Source organism: Pteropus medius, unplaced genomic scaffold (assembly GCF_902729225.1).
Source record: "Pteropus medius unplaced genomic scaffold, Ma_sr-lr_union100, whole genome shotgun sequence".
NCBI lineage: Eukaryota > Metazoa > Chordata > Mammalia > Chiroptera > Pteropodidae > Pteropus > Pteropus medius.
Genome location: NW_024341893.1, coordinates 888,630 through 910,546, shown reverse-complemented (window position 1 = coordinate 910,546; position 21,917 = coordinate 888,630). Strand labels below are relative to the sequence as shown.

General features: G+C 56.8%; 2 protein-coding genes, 1 long non-coding RNA gene, 1 other non-coding gene and 1 pseudogene across 10 annotated transcripts; 3 read left to right on the top strand and 2 right to left on the bottom strand.

Annotated features, from left to right (window-relative positions):
- Nucleotides 1-843: 843 nt before the first annotated feature.
- Nucleotides 844-959, top strand: LOC120596880 (uncharacterized; annotated as a pseudogene).
- Nucleotides 960-5,297: 4,338 nt separating this feature from the next.
- ZFP36 (ZFP36 zinc finger CCCH-type) lies at nucleotides 5,298-7,700 on the top strand. Its single transcript, XM_039854388.1, has 2 exons — nucleotides 5,298-5,394; nucleotides 6,212-7,700. The coding sequence occupies exons 1-2, from the start codon at nucleotides 5,371-5,373 to the stop codon at nucleotides 7,163-7,165; spliced, it is 978 nt and encodes a 325-aa protein (XP_039710322.1). The 5' UTR covers nucleotides 5,298-5,370; the 3' UTR covers nucleotides 7,166-7,700.
- LOC120596107 (uncharacterized) lies at nucleotides 7,496-8,266 on the bottom strand. The gene is made up of 2 exons (XR_005651087.1): nucleotides 7,969-8,266; nucleotides 7,496-7,864 (listed from the first exon to the last, which is right to left on the bottom strand). It is a non-coding gene; the product is annotated as an uncharacterized LOC120596107 (long non-coding RNA).
- A 2,564-nt stretch (nucleotides 8,267-10,830) lies between these two features.
- On the bottom strand, nucleotides 10,831-10,923 carry TRNAI-UAU (transfer RNA isoleucine (anticodon UAU)). Its single transcript is given in 2 exon segments — nucleotides 10,831-10,866; nucleotides 10,886-10,923. It is a non-coding gene; the product is annotated as a tRNA-Ile (tRNA).
- A 237-nt stretch (nucleotides 10,924-11,160) lies between these two features.
- PLEKHG2 (pleckstrin homology and RhoGEF domain containing G2) lies at nucleotides 11,161-21,470 on the top strand. 7 transcript variants are annotated; one of them, XM_039854332.1, is made up of 19 exons: nucleotides 11,167-12,112; nucleotides 12,780-12,908; nucleotides 13,674-13,945; nucleotides 14,022-14,122; nucleotides 14,831-14,897; nucleotides 15,008-15,054; nucleotides 15,274-15,424; nucleotides 15,759-15,896; nucleotides 16,063-16,263; nucleotides 16,743-16,835; nucleotides 16,928-17,014; nucleotides 17,380-17,413; nucleotides 17,498-17,599; nucleotides 17,733-17,780; nucleotides 17,855-17,893; nucleotides 18,057-18,073; nucleotides 18,245-18,418; nucleotides 18,521-19,442; nucleotides 19,524-21,470. In XM_039854332.1, exons 2-19 carry the CDS (start codon nucleotides 12,800-12,802, stop codon nucleotides 21,083-21,085), a joined length of 4,164 nt encoding a protein of 1,387 aa, XP_039710266.1. In that variant the 5' UTR covers nucleotides 11,167-12,112; nucleotides 12,780-12,799; the 3' UTR covers nucleotides 21,086-21,470. The 7 variants fall into 7 exon arrangements, with proteins under 7 accessions (XP_039710256.1, XP_039710218.1, XP_039710245.1 ...); XM_039854341.1 differs by having other exon boundaries at nucleotides 11,171-12,112; nucleotides 13,677-13,945; XM_039854322.1 differs by having other exon boundaries at nucleotides 11,161-12,112; nucleotides 12,780-12,866; nucleotides 13,677-13,945; nucleotides 18,521-21,470.
- The last annotated feature ends 447 nt before the right edge of the window (nucleotides 21,471-21,917 follow it).

The following is a 21,917-nucleotide window of genomic DNA, read 5'->3' as shown; positions in this document are numbered from 1 at the left end:
AAGGAAACCCTGGGACCATGGAAACCTGTGATTCACCCAAAGTCCAAGTCCCCACACTGAAGTCTTGAGAAATGGCCAGCTGTGTGTGTCTGTGTCTGTGTACACATCCCAGGAAGTTCCTTCCCCTTCTCCCTGTCCTTCCTTGAAGTGCCAGGCATGTAGGGCAGGCCCTCGGAAGGGAAGCAGACCTCTGGGGCGCTAGCTGAAGCTGCTGTCCATGGGTTGAATTTCTTCCTCAGAGAAGCCAGAGCTCTGCCCATCTGTTTGACTGAGTCAGCCCCCGCAGCTAACTCCCCAGATCTAGGATAAGTTCCTTAAAGTCAACTGACTATGGACTTCAATCACGTCTACAAAATATCTTCACAACATCATCTAGATTAGTGTTTGAATAACCAGGGACTGTAACCTAGCCAAGTTGGCACATAAAACTGACCATTATAATCTAGTCCTTGTCAATTCAGCACCCATACACATCTCCTTAACCATAGTTAGTCTCCAAATATAAGAACAAAGTCATACTCCCATCTAACATGATGCAGTTATCTATGGACACCCAAAAATGCACTTTCCCCAGAGGAGCCCACCAGCTTCCTGCCATGGGGTATATGCCAGGTAGTAGTTGGGATGTGTCAGACCATAGGCGCACACACACTCAGAAGACAGGTACAGCTGGCCCTGTGAAGTGGAGTCAACACAAGAAACATACTAAGAAAATCATAAGGTAGGAAAAGTACATTTACAATACTTAGTGAAAAAAATCCTGGATGTGGTTCCATAGTGTAGCAGTTAGCACATCTGCTTTACACACAGAAGGTCCTGGCCCCAATGGAGCCACAGTCCATGGTCTACGGCCATGCCACCCTGAACAAGCCCAATGCCTGATCTCAGAAGCTAAGCAAGGTCGGGCCTGGTTAGTACTTGGATGGGAGACCACCTAGGAAGACCAGGTGCTATAGGCATAAATAAAAAAAATAAAATCCACATATAAATGGACCTGCCCAATTCAAACCCTTGTTCAGGGATCAACAGTATATCAGCAATTTCAAGAAGAAAAATGAAACAGAGAAGTGAGATTACGAGAGTGATTTTTAATAGGAAAAAAGGTACTTAGGAATAAAGTTAACGTGCAAGATTTACACATGGAGGATAATATTACTTTACTGAGAAAATTTGAGAGCTTAGGTTGGGTAGTGGTTCATAGGTATTTGATTATGGTCTGTAAATAGATGTTACATGTATTCATTATTTGTTAAATTTCTTTTACTTTTTAAAATCCTTGATAGAGGACAGGAAGGCCTCGCCGAGAAGGCAGACTTGGAGGAGAGAATGTCATATGGACAGCGGGGGAAAGAGCAGTCCAGGGAGGGAATGGCAAGTGCAAAGGCCGAGGCAGGAAATCGATGGTGTGTTTATGGAACAATGTAGCCGTCTGGACCACAGTGAAAGGGCAAGGGTAGGAGAAGTCGAGGCAGGTTGTGGGGGACTTTGGTTTAGATCTTTACTAGATTCTTCGCCCCAAAGGGTGATTGTACAGCCTGGTGCACAACCACACACACCAAGGAAGGGTGCACATGAGACGTCACAGCCACAAAGCAAAAACAGACTAGGGAGACACAGGCACAAATAAAACCCCACCCCCAGCGGAGGATAGCATAACCCACCATCCTACAATCATGGAGTCCCCAGGGTCTCGGTCCCAGTGCTAAGCCAGCAAACAGACCCTACAAGAACAATCCAACAACGTGAATATATAAACAACCCTCCAACCTCCACTTAACCTGCTATCTCTCACCTAATCTCAGACTTTGCCCATCACAGGCTGACTCAGCCCTGCCCACAGCTCAACATCAGAAGCAGCCTTGACTGGGGAGAGGTTTCCAGGTGCGAGCCTGTGTGCCTGTGTGCGTCTGCTCTGCCCATAGAGGCCAGCAGGAACAGAGAGGTGGAGTGGGGGTGCGCCAGCCGCCCTCCCCATCATGCGCACTGTAGACGTCAGGAACCAAAGTTCACCAGTTTCACTGCCTTGTGACTGGGCCACAGAGGAACCACATCTAGACACTGGCCTCCTATGTTCTCAGTGACACCCCCAAATAAGGACACAGGCACAAAAGAACACTGTTCACGACATACACTGTGCTGCAGAGGCCTTGCACAGAACCACGGCTGCCTATGGTCTCAGACGCTTTACACACGCTCTTAACTTCGAAGTGTGTGTGCACCGATCCTCATCGCACCAGAGGGGAGACCGTCATACACTAGGCTCTTTCAAGGAGTAACACATACTTAGTCACTCCAGATCCCACAGTGGTTCGGAGCTACACACAGATGTGCAGGTGGGTAAGTCACAGGAACACCACCTCAAAGACAGGGCTGAGTATACACTCCCACACCCAGAGATGGTTAAAGTAAACACAGTGTGTGCAGTCAATCATACAGGCCCAGGCGGTTTCACACATTTATTCACAGCCATGTCAAGTGGAATTGAAAATACACACCAGCTCATGTCCCACACCTGTCTGGCCAACTGCATATTCACGCACCTCGGGTGTCCCACACCCAGTCACGCCAGGGCACACACCTTCGCACCTGCAGCGCATACACTATTCACACGTCATGGACACACACACACACACTCGTGGGCCCATGCAGTTGCACGCACAGTCGGCCGCACCTTATCATGCCTAATCACGCCAGGCACACACTTGGCCTCGGCACACGTGCCGCAAGCACACGGCCCCCGCTCGCCCGCGCGCTCGCCGGGGCTCTCACACCCCCGCGTTTCCCGTCCCTGCTTGTTTTTCTGGAAACTCTGCTCTCCGTTCCCCTCCCCCTAGGCCGGAAGTGCTCGCAGTATTTTTAGCCTGTCTGGTTTCCGCCCCTTTCCCCCTCCTCCTGCCCGCCCAGGACCGGCCCCCTGCGCCCAGCGGGGGACCCGGCCATCCCCTTCCCCACCGTCATTCCAGAGGGGATTCCCGGCTGCTGCCGGGGCCACGGATTTTCCCGCTGGCTACGTGGGGATGAGGAGGAGTCCTGTCCCGAACTTCCTCCTGGGCTGGGACGCCTGAGGCCAGGACGGGTGGGAGGGTGACTGGGAAATGGGTTCCTAAGTTGGAGGAGGAACGACTGGGGGCTCGGACTCCTGGGTCTGACAAAGGAGGGGCCTGGGAGACCCTAGAATTGAGCAAGGAGGGGCCGAGGCCCGGGTTCCTGGGTCCCACAGTCTACGTTTCGGTGTGTGGTCGGTCCTTCCCTGTGCATAGCCCCCCATCCCCCCTCCAGCCTCTTCGAGAGTCGCCCAACCCCGAGCGTCCAGGTTCTCGAGCCGATGACTCAGCAGATGGGAGAGGGGAGGGGGTCAGCTTGACTCAGGGATGGGAAATGCTCCCTGTAAAAACTGGAATCCCTCTTCCAAGATCGCGGCCGGAGCCAACCTGGGCTCCGGCCACCCCGGGGTGCCCCCCACCTTCTGTTTTCCCACTGCCTTCGTCCTACTAGCGGCACAGGGTTTGGAGCCCAGACGGGAGGCGGGTGCAAGGCACCTCCCCTTTCCCCTTTTCCCGTTGTCCTCGAGGCTCTGTTTACAGGCGACTGAAGCCCTGGTTACAAGAGAGGAACCCGGGCGTCCGGGCTGAGCCTCCTCGTCACCGCTTCCAGGAAGCCCCCCTCCCCCGCCCCTTGCGAGTGAGTCACGGGCGAGCGGGAGGCGGCAACCGTGCCAGAGCCGCCCGCAGCCGCCCAGCTCACGGGACCGGCCGGGAAGGCCCCCTCAGCCCCAGAAGGCGCCGCACCAGGGATTTCCCCCGCGCTCTGTCGGACAAGGCAGGTCGGCGTGCCTGGCCGAGACTCCCCACCTCAGTACGAGCCCGCAGTCACAGTGTCAGCCTATAAGAATGAACTTTGCACCATTATAACTGCACAACGTGGCAATGATTTTTCGTATTTTCACTCAGGGCAGCCAGCTCACCAAGATCGACTTACTAAGTTTTCTGCCCAGATCTTAAAGTTTTCACGCAGGGCACCCCCTTGACAGTAAACGACTTGCCAATGCGGGGAGTGATCCCCGCAGGTTTAGCGTTCCCTAAAGGCACACCGCTTTTTGAGACCTGTCCGACCATTAGATGGGGATGACCCATTTCTTCCATTTCAGAATAACTTTCCATGAAGGCAACCCTCCACCATTAATAAAAGATCTCGCCTTTTCCAATCTTCGGTTTTCTCAGAGGGCAAACTCAACATAATTTAGGGCTTTGGTGTTAGTCTGCTGCCATTTACTAAATGGAGCTAGTAGAGTAACTTGGCCTCTAAACTCGGGTTTCTTCGTGTGTAAAATGGGAACAATAACCCCTCCTAGAGTTAACGTATGTATGTAAAACACATTTATACAACAGAAGCGCTACTATCTGCGGGAGGGCAAGAGGCTACCGTGGCTCTGGAATTGGGAAAGAAGGCCCCTTTTCAGCCTCGACAAGTATCCGGGACCCCACTCCTCGCGAGTGGAGAAGGGGAGGGCGGTCAAGGTCTCCGGATCCGGGCTGTTTGAGAGCGACATCAGCCAGGCCGACAGGTCTCATCATTCCATAATAAGCCGGCCTGCTGGTCTCCTCTCAATGTTTTGCTCCTGCAGATTTCTGTCTACGGGTGTTTGTCCTTTTTTCCTCCCTCTTTTTCTATTTATGTGACACTCCCTTTCACTTCTCTCTCTGAACGTCTCTGGGACTGTCTCTATCACGTCGTCTCTGTCTCATCTCCAATCCTAAGCCTGTCTCTCTCCCTCTCTGTATATGCCTCCCTGTGTGTGTGTGTGTGTGTTTCTCAGCGTGTTGTTTCTTATTGCTGCTTTCTTGCAGGGCACCTCCAGCTTTCTTGTCTTCATTTTCCCAAGCTCTCCTGCCTCTGTCCATGTTCAGTGTCCCTCACGCTGCAGCCATGCCCACTGCTTTCTGCCTACCTCTGCCTCCCATCACTCCCCTTAATTTGAGCCCCTGCCTCCCCTCCCTCTGTCCCAGTTTCTCTCCCTTCCCTGCGCCTCATAGTGTCTCCAGCCATGAACTGGGCTGATGGACCCTCCCCCCCGTCCATCAAGTGCCTCCCCTGCTGGCTGCAGCCACTGGTGGCTCAGTCTAGGCGTGTGTGTCCCATATGGGAGCTGGGGACTGAGGTCCTGAGACCTAGTGGGCTGTGCTGGGAGTGGCGTGCAGGTCTCAGTGCCCCTCCCACCTCCCCGCTCCCCAGGCCCTCTGCCTCCCCCTGCCCCTCCTGGCCCCGCCCCTCCCTACGGATAAAAGCACCGGCTCCTCCAGCCACCCGCAGCCTGCCTCCAGCGCTCCGATTATCGGCCGGGTTCTCCGCTCATCGGCCCTCCGCGCCGCCATGGATCTCACCGCCATCTACGAGGTGAGTCCCTACAGACTGGCACCCTGGGGTGCCAAAGCCTGACTCCCTTCTCAAATGAGGGCTCTCCAGCGCCGCAAACTCCAGCCCGGGACCCCTGGCTTCCTTCTCCAACTGGAGCTCCTTAGCGCCGCACGCTCGGGCCCGGGGTCTTGCCTCCCTTATCAGACCAGTGTGACTCTCTTGAGATGAAAAATGGAGCCCGCGACGTTCGGGTCTCGGCCCAAACATGGGTTGGGTGGCTCTTGTAGATGGAAAGCTAGAGGAGTTTTGTCAGACTAGGGCTGTCTGGAGGCGGAAATGGCCCCACACCTGGCTTCCCCCCAGTAGTTGCTGAGGGCGCGGTTTTGCGCGGAGGCGTTTCTGGGGCTGGAGTCTCGGGGTTAGGGGAAGGCGACTTTTGTCTCCACTCCTTGACCCAGAGGAGGGCTCTGGGACTCAAAAACCAAAGAGATCGAATTCCTGGGTTAACTTTGTTGGCCCCTCCACTTGTGAAACTGGAGAACACGATGCGCGGGGTCAAATCCCGAGAGACCCAGAGACTCGAAATTGGAGGACAGTGGTGCGCCCTGAGTTTGGGATCCCCTCAATCCAGCCGGAGGATCTGTGATTCTTGGGTCCGTCGGAAAAGGTTTCATTCGCGAATAAACTTACCCTCCAGTTTGGGGTCCCTGCGACTCAGAACCCATGGGTTTCAGCGGGCGGGTGGGGCTCAGGCCAGGAGCCCACAAACCGGACTGGCAAGCTCTTAGGTGCCCTGCAGCTGAGGAGAGGCGTCACCCTGCATTTTCGGTGTCTTAAACGATCCCTGTTCCCACAGAGCCTCCTGTCGCTGAGCCCTGACCTGCCATCAGACCATGGAGACACTGAGTCCAACCTGGGCTTGGCCTCCTCCAGACTCTGGAGCCTCGGCTCATCCGACTCTAGCCCGGCTGGGGTCACTGCCCGCCTGCCTGGCCGCTCCACCAGCCTGGTGGAGGGTCGGACCTGCGGCTGGGTGCCCCCACCCCCAGGCTTCGCACCCCTGGCTCCGCGCCCAGGCCCTGAGCTGTCGCCTTCGCCCACTTCGCCTCCTGCGACACCCACCACCTCATCCCGATACAAGACTGAGCTATGTCGGACCTTCTCAGAGAGCGGGCGCTGTCGATATGGGGCAAAGTGCCAGTTTGCTCATGGACTGGGTGAGCTGCGTCAGGCCAGTCGCCACCCCAAATACAAGACGGAACTCTGCCACAAGTTCTACCTCCAGGGCCGCTGCCCCTACGGCTCCCGCTGCCACTTCATCCACAACCCCAGCGAAGACCAGGCTGCCCCTGGCCACCCCCATGTGCTGCGCCAGAGCATCAGCTTCTCAGGCTTACCCTCCGGCCGCCGAGCCTCACCACCGCCAGCAGCCCTGACAGGCTCTTCCCTGTCCTCATGCTCCTTCTCACCCTCCAGCTCCCCACCCCCAGCACCTGGAGACCTTCCACTTTCACCCTCTGCCTTTTCTGCTGCCCCTGGGACCCCTGTGGCCCGAAGGGACCCCACCCCAGCCTGTTGCCCCTCCTGCCGTAGGGCCACCAACAGCAGTGTCTGGGGACCTGTGGGTGGCCTGGCTCGGAGCCCCTCCGCACACTCCCTGGGATCTGATCCTGACGAATATGCCAGCAGCGGCAGCAGCCTGGGAGGGTCTGATTCGCCTGTCTTCGAGGCTGGGGTTTTCGGGCCCCCCCAGCCACCTGCAGCCTCTCGACGACTCCCCATCTTCAATCGCATCTCCGTATCTGAGTGACAAGTGCCTGCCCAGTACAGATCAGTTGGATCTCAAGTGGGGGGGGGCGGCATCTCTCTTGTGCTGTGGGCTCTACAGGAGCCCAGGACTTTTAACCAAGTACCCCCCTGCCTTCCAAAATGCATTAACCCACTCCCCTGACCCCATGCTGGGGCAGGCCCCCAGTGTGCAAGCTCAGTGTTCGTGGTGTTGGGGGAAGGAGTGTATTCTGGAGTCTTTTTTTAAAAAAAAGATGTAGCAAATTTGAGGGAGGCAGTGAGCCCTCTCCCCCTCCCCTGCCCAATGCTGTGAATAGGCCCCCACTGCCCCTTCCCAATTTTTCCTAGACCCCTGAGGTTCTGGTGTTGACTGGTGGCAACTGGAGCCTCCCCATGAGGGGCAATCCTGGTGCTCAAGTTTCCCCCCAAAAGCAAGTAGCCAAAGCCGTCGCCAACACCCACCCCAACCATTGGGCCCTTTATTTATGACGACTTTATTTATTCTAATAGATTTTATAGTATTTATATATATTGGGTCGTCTGCTTCCCTTGTATTTTTCTTCCTCCTTTTTGTAATATTGGAAACGATGGAATAATTATTGTTATAAGATACTATAATATATTAAGTAATATATATTGTTAAAAGTTTATTTTTGTGTTTTTTGGAATTTTTAAATAAAAAGCATCTGTGTGTAAACTGGAATCCTGGCTCTTCTGCGGTCTAGAGACAGAGGAGTGGGGATGATGGTGAGGCCCTTTTTGGAAGTGGGTAGTCCACTCAGCTCCTCTAAACCTTCCCAGAGCACAGCCGCCAGCGGCGCTTACCTGGCAGGAAGTGATGTCACCCAGCCCGGCCGTTCACCTGAGAGGGCGGGGCCAGGTGAAGTCACCCGGTAGGAGCCGGGAGAGCCAGTTCCCCGGGCGTGCGAGGAGTAGGCGCTGCCGTCTAGTCGGACTCCCAGACCCAGCTCTCGGCCGGGCGCAGGCGGGAGTGGGATGTTTCCGTCCCTGCGGGGCCGAAGGAGGGCGGGGCGGCGAGGAGAGGACGGAATGTGCCGGGGCGCGGACCCAGGGCGGGCGGGGGAGGGTCAGCCCGGAAGCCGGGGCGGCCCGGGGGCCCGGGAGCCCGGGAGCCCGCCACCCGTCTTCCAGTCCCCGAGGGGCTGGGGTACTGAGACTCTCGCAGTCTTGGGGGAGGCAGCTCTAGAGTCTCAGGATTCTAGAATCGCAACATTTTGGACACTAAGAGGTGGTCTCCCAGCCACTAAGAATTCTCGGCCCTGGTGTCTGTCAGCGCGTTTAGGAATGGCGGAGTTGTAGCTTCTGGCCTTCCGGGACCCCAGAGCCTCGAAAGTACCGCATCTCGGGCTGTCGGGAATTTAGAAACTGGGGCTTGCGGGAACTCGGCCTTTCCGCGCCTGCGAAGCGCGAGGCCGGGCTGCGTGGGTCGCGGGCGCGTGGGGGCTGGGCCCGGGACGGCGGTGTCCTCGGACCATACAAGGCAAGCGGCGGCGAGACCCACCCTGGGGCGGGGAGCCCGGAAGCCGCCTCGCGTCAGTGCCCGCGCCCCGCCCCCCTTCCGCCGCGGCCGCCTCTCCTCGCCCTCGACCCCTCTTCCTTCTTTCCCCCGTTTTCCTCTCCCCTCCCCCCACTTCCCCCTGCTCTTGTCTCGCCACCCTCATTCACCCCTCCTCCCTCCTTTTTGAGCCCTTTAGCTTCTTTTTAGATTGTTTTGCGTGTGCTGTTCTTCCTTGTTCTCTTTTCCTTTTAACTTCCTTGTTTTAGGGATATTTTAAAAAGCCTTAGTTTCTCTTGTCTCTCATTTGTCTTTGTTCTATATTTTCTAGTTCTTGTTCTTTCCTTCCTTCCTTTACATTTCTTTTCCCTTCATTTTTTCTCCTTGTTTGCCTCTTCTCTTAGAGAGAGCTGGGTTCTTTCAGAGCCACTTTTCTTCCTTCTCTATCTCTTCCTTGTTTCTGTTTAATTCTCCATATTCTTCTAATCCCACTTTTCATACAGGTTGGACTAGGAGTTCTCTTTCATTTTCCTCTAGGTTTCCATCCTTTTCCATCCCTTTCCTTTCTTTATGTTTCTTTTTGTCATTTTGTTTAGCATTTTGTTTAGTAGTCCTTCTGATTTTAGATTCTTTTGAATCTGAAAGCTCACTCAGGTGCCCACATATAGGAAAAGAGGGCTGGGAAAGATAGAAACTCGGAGAGACCTAAAGACATTGGGGAGGCAGAGAGAAAGCAAGCCTTGCAGAGACATTTACAGACACTGAAATAACAAGAAAAACATCTCTGGTCCTTAGCAAAAACATGTTCTGCCCCTTTGCTAAAAAACCCTCATTTAAGATACTGGTACCTACCACCAGCTACCAGTGCCAAACATCTGGGAGTCCCCTTGACTCCTCTCTTTCTCTCTCAAACTTGCACCCCAGTCTAACAGCGATCCTGTCTGATTGACCTTCTAAATAGATCTACAATGCACCTTCCTGCCTGTGGTCCTTACCCTGGTCCTGTCCGGCATCATATCTCACCTGAACCATCACATCAGTCCATCGCTGGTCTCCTGACTCAGGCCTCTGCCCTCAGTCTGTCCCCACTGTCCTACTAAACAAAGGCAACCTGTCATGACCCAAGTCAGATCACAGGAAAGCCAAAACCCTAAGTCGTCACCAGCCTACATGGCCTGGATCTCCTCTTGCTCTTAGACACATTGGCTTCCTTAGCTGCTCCACCAATAGGTACATCTCACACGCTTCAGCCACAGGGCCTTTGTGCAGACCGTGCCCTCTGCCTGGAATACTCCCCTAGGTATCCCCATTGCTCACTCTCTTGCTTTAGGTCTCTGCTTACATGTCTCCTCAGTGAGATGGTCTTTGGCTACTCATTGCAACCCCACACCTCACCTCCAACTCCTCCATCCTCCCTACCTTGCTCTATGTTTTCCATGACATTTCTCATCACCGAACATATAAAATGAACTTAGTTCCTATGTTTATAGGAATCTGCCTCCTCCACTAGAATGTCAGGTCCTCAAGGACAACGATTTTGCCTTGTTCGCTGCTATATCACTCATGCCTAAAATCTAAACAGCAGCTGGTCACATCGTTCAGAGATATTCAGTTTGTTGGAAAAAAACAAATCAATTCAGAAATGGGGAGAAAAGGAGAGTGAAAAACCCCAGCACACACAAGAAAAAAAAATTAGTATATGAGGTGACTACTGTTTAGTACTAAACTTACCGTGATAATCACTTCACATTTTATAGTATGTATAAAAATCATGTTGTACACTTTGGACTAATACGGTACAATGTTATATGGAAATTATATCTCAGTGAAACGAGGGGGGAAAATCCAAGACAGAGAAAGAGGCAGTAACACACACCCGGTTTGCGGAGGATCCACAGCCTGATATATTAGTCAGGTCTTAAACAGAGATTTGCAGACCCAATTAAATATGCAGCCATACAAGAGGCGATACCACCCTCTGGCGGCCATGATGGAAATGGCACCTCCCCACAATACAGAAGACTCCCTAATCGACCATCGCCGGAATTCCTGGAGTCTTTCCAACCCGAAAATTCTAAGATGGAAATGTTTACTCCTATAAGTAATGTAGATATTTCAGTTGATTTGTAAAATGTGTAAGTTCATAAAAACTGACGAGAGAAAGTTAAAAATGCTCCAGGTGAGGATCGAACTCACAACCTCGGCATCGCTCCGCTCGCACTGTCATATAAGTACCGCGCGCTAACCGATTGCGCCACTGGAGCTCCGGCCGCACCCTTTCGCCGCGGGGTCCTTCAGTCGTTCGTGTCCACGTGACCTCGCTGGACAGTTCCGCCTTATATTGTATATGTAAACAGTAATCTTTTGGTTGGCCAATAGGAGAAAGTTTGTGACCAGCTCCAGATTCTCACGCCTCGAGGGCTCTTGCTGTAAAAGGGAAAAGTCCGCGAGGCTTTTGGAATGCGGAGGTGTAGCCTGCCTGGGACTCGCCTTCTCATGAATATTCAGAACACAGGGAGGAGGAGGGGTTTTAACCCTCTGCTCCCTGGCCGGCCGGAAGGCGGCCCCTCCCCCCCGCGGGCGGGAACAGGATATGAGCCCAGGCGGCTGGGGGGAGGGGAGGCCCCAGGCAACCGACCCCCGCCCCATAGCTGGGACCAAACTCTCTCGCCGCAGATGTGGTACCGCCGCCGCCTCCGGAGCCTGGTGCCACTCATCCTGGAGTTTGAGGGGTCCAGAGTCGCGGACTCCGGCGTCCCAAATCTCTACATCGCTTCCTGAGAGACCCCAAAGCACAGGCCGCCGCGTCCAGGCTACAGGACCCCCGATATCCAGGTGCCCAGCGCCCCCTCCTGGAGGAGCCAGGAGTCCGGGACATCAGCAGCCCCGCGCGACCCTGGAGGGCGAGCTTCTTGCATCCCGGTTTGAAGAATTTAGGATCCCAGACCGGAGATTCTGTCCAGGGGTTTCCAGAAATCTGAGCTCAAGACTCGCAGGGTTGGAGGAATTTGGGTTATGGACTCCTAGCGCCCTAACCAGTCTGTTTTGGACAGAAGCGCCCACTACTTCAAGGGGACCCAAGGATTTGGGACTGTCCTACATTCCATCCTGGAGGTGGTTTAATTCCTGCTCTTAAAGTTAGGGGAACTCAGGAATCCGGGCCGCCTACAGCCCTATCTGGAAGTCTCAGGAATTTGCGTCCCCAGCAACTCCATCTGAGACTCAAGAGTCGAGGCTCCTAGCATCTTCCATTTAGAGGACCAAGAAATTCGTACCGCTGCATGCCATTCTCCAAGAAACCTCGGATTCTGATTGCCGGAGCCTGAGAGCCCGAAGTTCACGCCCCTAACTTGCAGAGACCCAGGAGTCTTGGCTCTGCGCCTCCCCGGGGACCGTGCTGGGGTCGAATAGGAACTGGGCTGTCTTGGTTTGGGGCTGGAGACTCCCCAGAAGGTGAGGGGGGAGGCGAGGGGCCCCGACGGGCTGGGGGAGGGGGCGGCGCCGCCGCAGCGAACAATGAGGGCTGCCGGCGGGGACGAGCGAGGCGCCGGCGGGAGTTGGGGCTGACGGGGTTTGTGAAGGCGCTGGGAACCCAGATTGCGGCGGTGGGGACAGTTGAGCGGATCGTGGAGGGACTGACTGAAGGGGGGAGGGGTTCGAGGGCTCCGGGCCAGAGCCCCAACTCGCAGCCCCCGGTGGGGGAGGGAGCCGTGTGCAGGACCCTGGCATCCGGTCCCCCAGCCTCCTCCGCCCTCCCCTGGGACCCCGCGGCCTCCCGCCCACGGCTTTTCCCAGCCCTGCCCCTCGCCCTAGGCTCCAGCCAGAGCCCAACTGTTCCCAGGATCCCTGAGCCTCCGGCCCCAGAGAGGCCAGACTCGTAGCTTCGGCGACTCTTGCTTTCTTCGCTCCTCTTTGTCTCAACCTTTCCATCTTTTCCTCTACGTTATCTTTTCTCGTTCCTCTCTTTCTGTCACTGTGCCTCTGCCCCGTGAGTCATTTCCAGGGGGCCCCTCCCTGGATTTAGACCGCACTGCTAAATTCTCAGCCCCCAGTCTGTAAGTGTGGGCCGCAGGGTGGCCTGCGGGGTTCTGATTCCTAAGAAGGGGGTCTTTTTCTGCAGAAGCCCTGAGCCACTCAGCTATGCCCGAGGGAGCCGGTGGACTGAGCCTGTCCAAACCCAGCCCTCGCCTTAGCCCGGGTCGCAGAGGTGAAGTGTGTGACTGTGCGACTGTGTGTGAGACTCAGACAGGTGAGCATGCGAGGGGCATTCTGGGCATTCGCGCCTTCATTCAAAACCACGCAGACCTCTGTGTCTGGCCCAGTGCTGGCAATGCTGGTTACACGAGGTGACCAAGACAGCCTCGGCCCTGCTTGCCCAGAGCCCCAAGTCTGGTGGGGGAGATGGACCCATCCCTAGACAGTGGCAGTCCAGAGGAGGTAGTCCAGGGCAGAGTGGTCCCCAGCTGGGATGAGGACAACCCAGGGGCTGTGGGAGCCTGGTCTGGGAGGTCAGTGGAGGCTTCCTGAAGGCGGGGGACATCTAAACTGAGGATGGAAAGATTAGGAGGAATGGCAGAGGCAAGGGAGAGTATTCCACATAGAGGGAACAGTAGGTTCAAAGGCCCAGAGATAAGAGGAAACTACTTATTTGAGTAAGAACCCAAGCGTGACTGGATCTTGAGGGTAAGAAGTGGTGTGGCTGTAACGACTGGAAAGGTCCCTAATGGCCACCTTGCATAGGGCCTTTTGGACCTGAGGAGTTTGGACTTTATCCTGAGGGTCAGATGGGCAAAATAATAAAGATTTCCCAGGCTGATACATGGAGGTGGATTAGAGAAGTGGAGGCCAAAAGCTCAGACAGGACCTTGCTGGGCGAGGACAGGACTGGACCGAGGCAGCGCAGCGGGGAGAGGAGAAGGGAGCCGTGGGAAAGACGTTGACGGGGTGTAGGGAGTGTGGGGGCTGAGGGCACTCACTCGTGGGGCAGAACCGCTGACCTGCCCCACATCCCCAGCAGCATCTACAACCCCTGCCATGGCCTCCCCTCGAGGTTCTGGGAGCTCCACGTCCCTGAGCACGGTGGGCTCTGAGGGGGACCCGGCCTCAGGGCCCACCCCTGCCTGCTCAGCCTCCAGGCCAGAGCCCCTTCCAGGGCCCCCCGTCCGCCTGCATCTGTCCCCTGTGGGGACCCCAAGTTCAGCAAAACCCTCGAGGCTGGAGCGTGTGGCCCGTGAGATCGTGGAGACAGAGCGGGCCTATGTCCGAGACCTCCGCAGCATCGTGGAGGTGAGGCAGGGGGCACCCGAGCGCAGTGGGGACCCAGGCCAGCCCCTCCGCCCCGTAACCCCAGTCATCCCCACAGGACTTCCTGGGCCCCCTGCTGGATGGCGGGGTCCTGGGGCTGAGCGCGGAGCAGGTGGGCACGCTGTTTGCCAACATCGAGGACATCTACGAGTTCAGCAGGTCAGGGGCACTGGCTGGTGGGCCTGGGGAGGCAGGCTGTGTCCTAACCCAAAGCTTGGAGCCGCACAGGGCCCTGTCCAGGCTGGCCCATGGGGTGTCGAGACATTGGGCAGGGGTCACGATGGAGACTGAGGACACAGATGAGGCCCAAATATGGGGACAAGTGCAGACATCTGGATGGATCTCAGCACTGTGTCAGGCGTGGGAGCAGATGAATCCAAGGCTCAGGCGGGGCCTCGAGATCATGACAGTGTGAGCGTTTGTGTTCTGGGGAACTCGGTCCTGGACAAACCTGGATGGTTGGCCCCCAGTGAGGGGAACGCTGGACTCCAAAAACGAGGACACCTGAGTGTCTTGATGAGACCTTAAGATTATTATAGGAGGTCTGAGAGTCCTGACAAGATCTCAATCACAACAGGATCTTAAGATCATCACAGATCTAAGGGTTATGACACTGTTCTCCCTGGGTCATGACACGAGACACCAGGTTCAGGCCAGCTGTGACAAGATTTCAGGCTGAGGAATACGACACGGTCCAATGAAGTCTGAGCAGGTTGTGATATCTCAGTTCATGGTCAGAGGACCCTCCCTCTGGACGTGACATCCCCTTGAGAGATCCTGGCAGCCACCAAGCCCCCAACCTCCTGGAGCCCTCCGCTGTGTGGTGCTGGGGGGCCAGGCGGTCCTCACCCTTTCCTCTCCCCGCAGTGAGCTCCTGGAGGACCTGGAGGGCAGCAGCAGTGCAGGGGGCATTGCCGAGTGCTTTGTGCAGAGGGTGAGTTGAGGACCGGGGTTCAGCCTGGGTAAGCAGGGAGCAGGCCTAAACGGGGCTGGAGGGGAACTATGGGGAGTCTGAGGTCTTCCTAACTCCCACGTTACCCACAGAGTGAGGATTTTGACATCTACACGTTGTACTGCATGAACTACCCGAGGTGAGGGGCCCCAGGCCGTGGCCATGAGCTGATGTGCCAGCCAACGTCCCTCCACCCTGACCCTATCCAGCTCCAATCCCTGCCAGACCGCTCCCCGACCTGCCCCTGACCCCTGCTAGCCCCTGATCATTCCTGAACCTGGCCACTCCCCGACCCCTCCCAGCCCAGCCCAGCCCACTGGAGTTGCTGGCCCCGCACTGACCTGCACTGTGCCCCCAGCTCCCTGGCCCTCCTCCGAGAGCTGTCGCTGTCTCCGCCGGCAGCCCTGTGGCTGCAGGAGCGCCAGGCCCAGCTCCACCACTCGCTGCCTTTGCAGAGTTTTCTGCTGAAACCCGTTCAGCGCATCCTCAAGTACCACCTGTTGCTGCAGGTTCGCTGTGGCCCTTGGGGGGTGCTGCTTGGGCAGGGGCAAGGTCTTATCCATGGACCACCCAGTGCTGCATCTGGAGGGTGGACCCAGGATGAACTGGGCAAGGCCCGGGGAAGCATCTGGTACCTAGAAACTGGGCCAGCACTCGGGGAAGGGTCTTGCTGGCAATGGGGCCTGGCAGCAGCTGATTCCACTTTGTATCCCTGCCTGTTTGTCTCTCTCCATCTCTGGGTTTCCATCTCCGTCTCTACCTTTATATTTCTGTTTCTTGTCATTATCGTCATTCTCCTTCTGTTTCTTCTCTCCTCCCGGGTGCCTGGTGGCTTCCCCTCAGGAGCTAGGTAAGCACTGGGCCGAGGGCCCCGGTGGCGGGGGCCGTGAGATGGTGGAAGAGGCCATCGTGTCCATGACAGCAGTTGCCTGGTACATCAATGACATGAAGCGCAAGCAGGAGCACGCCACGCGCCTCCAGGTGGGCTGGGGCCAGCTGGATGGGAGGAGTGGGCATGGGGGCTTTTTGGGGGTGGCCTTGGAGGGTGGGCTCGGACAGCACGGCTGGGTTGCTGACCCCGTCGTCTTGGCGCGCATGTGCTGCCCGCTGGTGTGTCTGTGCCGGCGCACCTGGCGGGTCCCGGCAGGAAGTGCAGCGGCGGCTGGGCGGCTGGACTGGCCCGGAGCTCAGTGCTTTCGGGGAGCTGGTGCTGGAGGGCTCCTTCCGAGGTGGCGGAGGGGGCGGCCCCCGAATTCGAGGGGGTGAGCGGCTGCTCTTCCTGTTCTCACGGATGCTGCTGGTGGCCAAGCGTCGGGGGCCAGAATACACCTACAAGGGCCACATCTTCGTGAGTTTGGGGGTGGGGACAGGGCTGGAATGTTGTCTGCACACTGTATTTTATACACTTACATCTGTATACCCAAAGGGGTGGCCGGGGCGGGCTCCGCAAGGGACAACTGGCTTAAAAGGGTCACATTTTCTTGGGTCTGAGGATGGGGCAAAGTGTAGTAAGGAGGGGAGGCCAGCAGAATGCGGAGCTGGGGGCGGGGGGGGGCGGGATGTGGGGCTCCCCAGACAGGGGAGAACCTGGGTTGCCTACCAGCATCTTGTTGGGGGAGGCACATCTTCCAGATAAGGGGGAAGGGGAAGGGGGAGGGCGGGCAAGGACGAGCAGAGCCTAGCCTGGTGGGGTCAATGGGGGAAAGGGGACCCTCCATACAACCAGGCTGGGTACATCTTGCTAGGGGATAGACACCCCTATACAAGGGGCATGTTGCTGAGTCCAGGGGCTCAGCCTGCGCCCCTTTCTGCACCTCCCCCATCCAGTGCTGCAACCTGAGTGTGAGCGAGAGTCCTCGCGACCCTCTGGGGTTCAAGGTGGCCGACCTGACCATCCCCAAGCACAGGCACTTGCTCCAGGTGAGCACAGGGTGGGGCTGGGTGGCCGGGGTGCCCTCCGGGCCCTGGGCCTCACACCTGGCTCGCAACCACCTTCACCACCCCCTCCCCAGGCCAAGAACCAAGAAGAGAAAAGACTGTGGATTCACTGTCTCCAGCGCCTGTTCTTTGAGAACCACCCCGCTTCCATCCCTGCCAAGGTGCAGCTCTCGTCACAGCTGGGGGCCCTCGGGGTGCTGGAGCCTCTTACCCACTTAGTACTGGGAGACCCTCAGCACAGGGGTGCTCTCTTAGAACGTGATAGTTGAATTGCAGAGTAGGCTATCTGGGTTTGACTCCCACCTCCATCGTGTCCCTGCTTTGTGACTTTGGGCCAGTAATGTAACCTCTCTGGTCTGTTTCCTCACCGGGAGAAATAATAGCGCTGACCTCGTAGGGCTGTGCCGAGGAGTCATTGTCATCAGTCATGTAACTCGCCTGTCACGTAGCAGCACCCATTAATGGGACTGCCTAGGGTGCTCAGAGACTGGCCGGCCTCCTCAACCCTCATCCTCATCTCTTTCAGGCAAAACAAGTTCTCCTTGAAAACAGCCTGCACTGTGAGTTGGGGCCTCGGGTTGGGAGTGGAAGTAGAGGGATTACTTCCAAGAAAAAGTGGATTAGCCGCAAATCTCTCCCCACAGGTGCTCCTAAAAGTAAGTCTGTCCCAGAGCCTGCGACACCCCCACTTGGGTCTCCCCGACTTCAAGATGCTAGAAGTTTCACCCCTGGACGTAGGAACACAGGTAAAGGAGATGGAATCCTGAGTCCCACTCCCTACTTCTCCCCCAGGACTCAGGAATTGTACCTGCAGCCCCCTCCTCCCCCCGGAGCCTGGAGCTGGACTCATAATGGGGTTCTGATCTGTCTGTCCCACAGCTCCGTCTCCAGGCCCCTCCGTTACCCGCCGTGGCCGCAGACAGTCTGGTGAGTTCCTTTCACCTGGGAACTGGGGATTGGGGTGGGAACTGGACCCTGACATCGCTTCGTCCTCCCCGCAGAGCCAGCGAAGGACCCGTATGTCGTGTTTCCACAGAATGGTAAGTGACTGCCCAGCCTAGCTGGGTCGAGCCCTGGCTGTCTGTCTGTCTCTTCCCACCGGATGCCCAGTGTTGGTGGGGGAGGGTGATGGGGGCAGCTCATCAGTTCTAAGGAGTAACACTTACCGCTACGTGTCACTCTTTTTCATCTCTCCATCCCCAGCTAAGCCTAGACTCAAGGTAAGAAATATCTTGGGACAGGGTCTGGGGACCCAGACTCCAGGGTCTGATGGAAGAAGGAAGGAGCTTGAGTTCTAAGCTCCTGGGGGGCTAGGGGTTGGGTCCTCCATCTGAGGGAGGAGGGAGCTGGGGGCCCTGGGTGCTTGTCCTCCATCCTTTCCTTCTTCACAGCATGCTGGCAGTGAGGGGGAGCTCTACCCCCCCTTAGAGCCTCAGCCACCAGGTCCAGCTTCTGGACCCCCTGAGGACCTAGAAGACACTGGACCCCCCACTGGACCCCCTGGGACCTCAATCACTGAAGAAATCCTGGAACTGCTGAATCAGAGAGGCCTCCGCGATGCAGCAGTGAATGTCCCATCAGTGTCCTTGGGGCTCTGGGCTTGGGCAGGCACGGACGGGGGGCCAGGGGTGGCCAACCCACCCTGACACCTTTGGCCTCTTCCCCAGGGCCCACTACAGCCATCGCCCCATGACATTCCTACGTTCCCCGGAGGTGCCCAGGTGCCGGACGATGGCGAAAACCTCACGTTCCCAGCCCTGCCCAGCCGGGACTCGTCCGAAGAGGAGGAGGAGGGAGAGCTGGAGGCGGACGAACAGTGCCCTTCGCCTCTCCATGTGCTGGAGGGGCTCGAAAGTTCCAGCGCAGCTGAAGTTCCCGACATTCCTGGCCTGACCAAAAATCCTGCGGTGCCCAGGCTCCCTGAGGCTCCCGGCCTTTCTGAAATTCCCCAGACTCCTCGCCTTCCCAGTCTCTCCGACGTTGCCAGTGTTTTTGAAATGCCCGGCCTTCCAGCCGTCTCCAGCATCCCAGACATCCCGGGCCTTTCCAGCTCCCCCGCCCTTCCCGGCGACTCCTGGCTGCAGGGACCTCTGCGGGAGCCGGCCGAGGCTCTAGCCACCAGGAGAGAACTGTGCCCTGGAAGCAGTTGCAGAGAACTGGGAGAGCCCTCCTCAGGCAGCAGGGCAGGTCAGGAGGAGACCGAAGAGGAGGCGTCCTTCTCAGATGTCCAACCCCAGGACAGCCCCCGAGATCAGCGATTCCAGGACGAGCTGGAATTCCGCTCTTGCTCAGAAATCCGGAGTGCTTGGCAGGCTCTGGAGCAGGGGCAGCTGGCCCGGCCAGGTTTCCCAGAGCCGCTGCTGATTCTGGAAGATTCGGATCTGGGTGGCGGGAACAGGAAGGCCGGAGCCCCAGGTGTGGAGCGGGCAGCGTCCCGAGTGCGAGAGTTGGCCCGGCTCTACAGTGAGCGGATCCAGCAGATGCAGCGGGCTGAGACGCGGGCCTCAGCCAATGCTCCCCGCCGCCGGCCGCGGGCTCTGGCCCAACCCCAGCTGTCGCCCTGCCTGCCCCACGAGCAGGCCGAGCCAGGTGAGGTCCAGAACGTGGTCGGCAGAAGTCACCCATGCCGAGGCTCCAGTCCTGACTCCGTCCTTCTCTCTCTGCACACAGGGCCCCTGCCTGCCTTTGGACACGTGCTGGTGTGTGAGCTGGCCTTCCCGCTGACCCTGGCCCAGGAATCTGTCCCCCTGGGCCCTGCTGCCCAGGTTCAAGCTGCCACACTTCTGTCTAAGCCAGGGGGCTGCCTGGATGGCCAGGGTCTAGATGTTTCCATTTCGTCTGAGCAAGACCATCGGGGCATCCAGGTTCCAGCTGCTGTCCCTTTGCCTGAGAAGGGAGACTTCTGGAACATCCAGATTCCAGCCCCCACACCTTTGCCCAAGCAGGAAGGCCCCCCACATGTCAAGGTTCCAGCTGTCACAACTCTGCCTGATCAAGAAGGCCACCTGGAAGTCCAAGTTCCAGCTGCCACTCATCTGCCTGAGCGCACAGGCCACGTGGATATACAGCTTGCCGCGACCACGTGTTTTCCTCAGCAAGAATGCCAGATGGACACCCACGTCCCAGCCACCCCAGCTTTACCCATGCAGGGAATTTCTGATGTCATGGTTGTAGCCACCACTCCTATGCCCAAGCAAGGCCACTTGCACTGCCAGAGCCCGACCACCACCCTATTAACTAAGCAAGGAGGTTCCAGGGATGTTCGGTCCCCAGACACTGTCTGCAGCCAAGCCGTCGGCCCTTTGTTTCTGTGTGGAAGCAGCCTGGACCATCAGGTACCAGCCAACACCCCACTGCCGTTGGAACACAACCTCCCAGACGTTCAGGTTCCGGTTACCTCATTTTTTCCTGCACGTGGAGGCCACCTAGACCGTCAGATCACAGCCAACGTGCCATCGTCTTTGCCCCAGGACTTCCCAGACATTCAGGTTCCAGGTGCTGCAGCTTTGCCCCAGCCACAAGGCTTCCTGGACACCTGCATCCAGGCCCTTCCACCTTTGCCCAGGCAGGGAGGCCTGCCAGATCTGCAGGGGCCTGCTGCTGCACCTCTGCTTCATGGGCAAAGCCTCACAGACCTCCGGGTCCCTAAACCGACACCTTTGTTGGAGAAGAGCTTCACAGATGTCCGTGTTCCAGCAGCCACACCTCCACCTGAGCAGGGAGGCTCCCAGGACAGTCAGGGCCTGTCCTCCACCTCAGTTCAGACCACTGTGATTTTGTCTAAACCAAGAGGCCACTTGGTCTCTCATGTTGCCAGGTCAGAGTCTTCAGACTTGACGCCGCCCCACAGTCCCCGACTCCCAACCCGTCAGCTCCTGGGCCCCAATGCAGCTGCCCTCTCAAGATACCTGGCAGCCTCGTACATCAGCCAGAGCCTGGCTCGGCGGCAAGGGCCTGGAGGAGAGGGCCCCCCAGCCTCCCGGGGTCCCTGGTCGTCCTCTGCCCCCACGTCACGGGCACCTTCACCACCTCCCCAGCCCCAGCCCCCACCACCCCCAGCCAGGAGGCTCAGCTATGCCACTACAGTCAACATCCACGTCGGGGGTGGTGGGCGGCTGCGGCCAGCCAAGGCCCAGGTCAGGTTGAACCACCCTGCTCTCTTGGCCTCCACCCAGGAGTCTGTGGGCCTTCACAGGGCCCAGGGGGCTCCTGATGCCCCTTTCCACATGTGAGCCAGGATAACAGGCTTCTTGAAAAGCAAGGACTTCAACCAAATGCCATAGACTCTCAGAACTTTACCCGGAAGTCCAGACACTGAACAGGTTTAAAAATTGCTGCAGCTTTCCAACTCCTGAGATCTGCTTCGGCAAGGGGTTCTTTTTACTTACCTTGATTAACTCAACAGGGATTGGGAAGGGGATGTCATTAATATTTTGTTAATATTATGAAATAATACTATGTCTCTTTTCCCATTCTGGAGATAGTGGGGGATAACAAGACAACATTGAATGGGAAGGTCTGGCACAACACAGATCAGTGGTTCTAAAAATCTGGGGAATCTCAAACTCCTTTGGGAATTACCAGAAACTGGACCCATTACAATTTGTTGTGATTTCAGAGGGTTTATGAACTACTTGATGCCCATCTGGGAAAGACAAGAAGCTTCGTTCCAAGTAGAAATTCACTCTCAGCAATTTATGCAGTTCACGTGTCCCACCGTCTTACCCTCTCAGCCATCCCTCCATCCCTCTCGGTCCATCTATCCATCTTCCAGTCCCTCATCCTACCCATATGCCTTGATTTATTCAACCATCTCTGTTTTCATCCATCATCCTACCCCATCTAGCTTCTATTGCTCTATCCATCCATCCATCATCCTACTGGTCCTTGTTTATCCAGCTTCTCCATTACTCCACTTGTCCCTCTGTATTTGTCTACTCAATCATACATCTCATTCACACAACCACCTCCTGATCCATCAAGACAACCATCCACTCTGCCATGTCAACCACCATCTTTAGTTGGATTCCGCTGGGTCTTGGTACTTCAGAACTTCAGAGACAG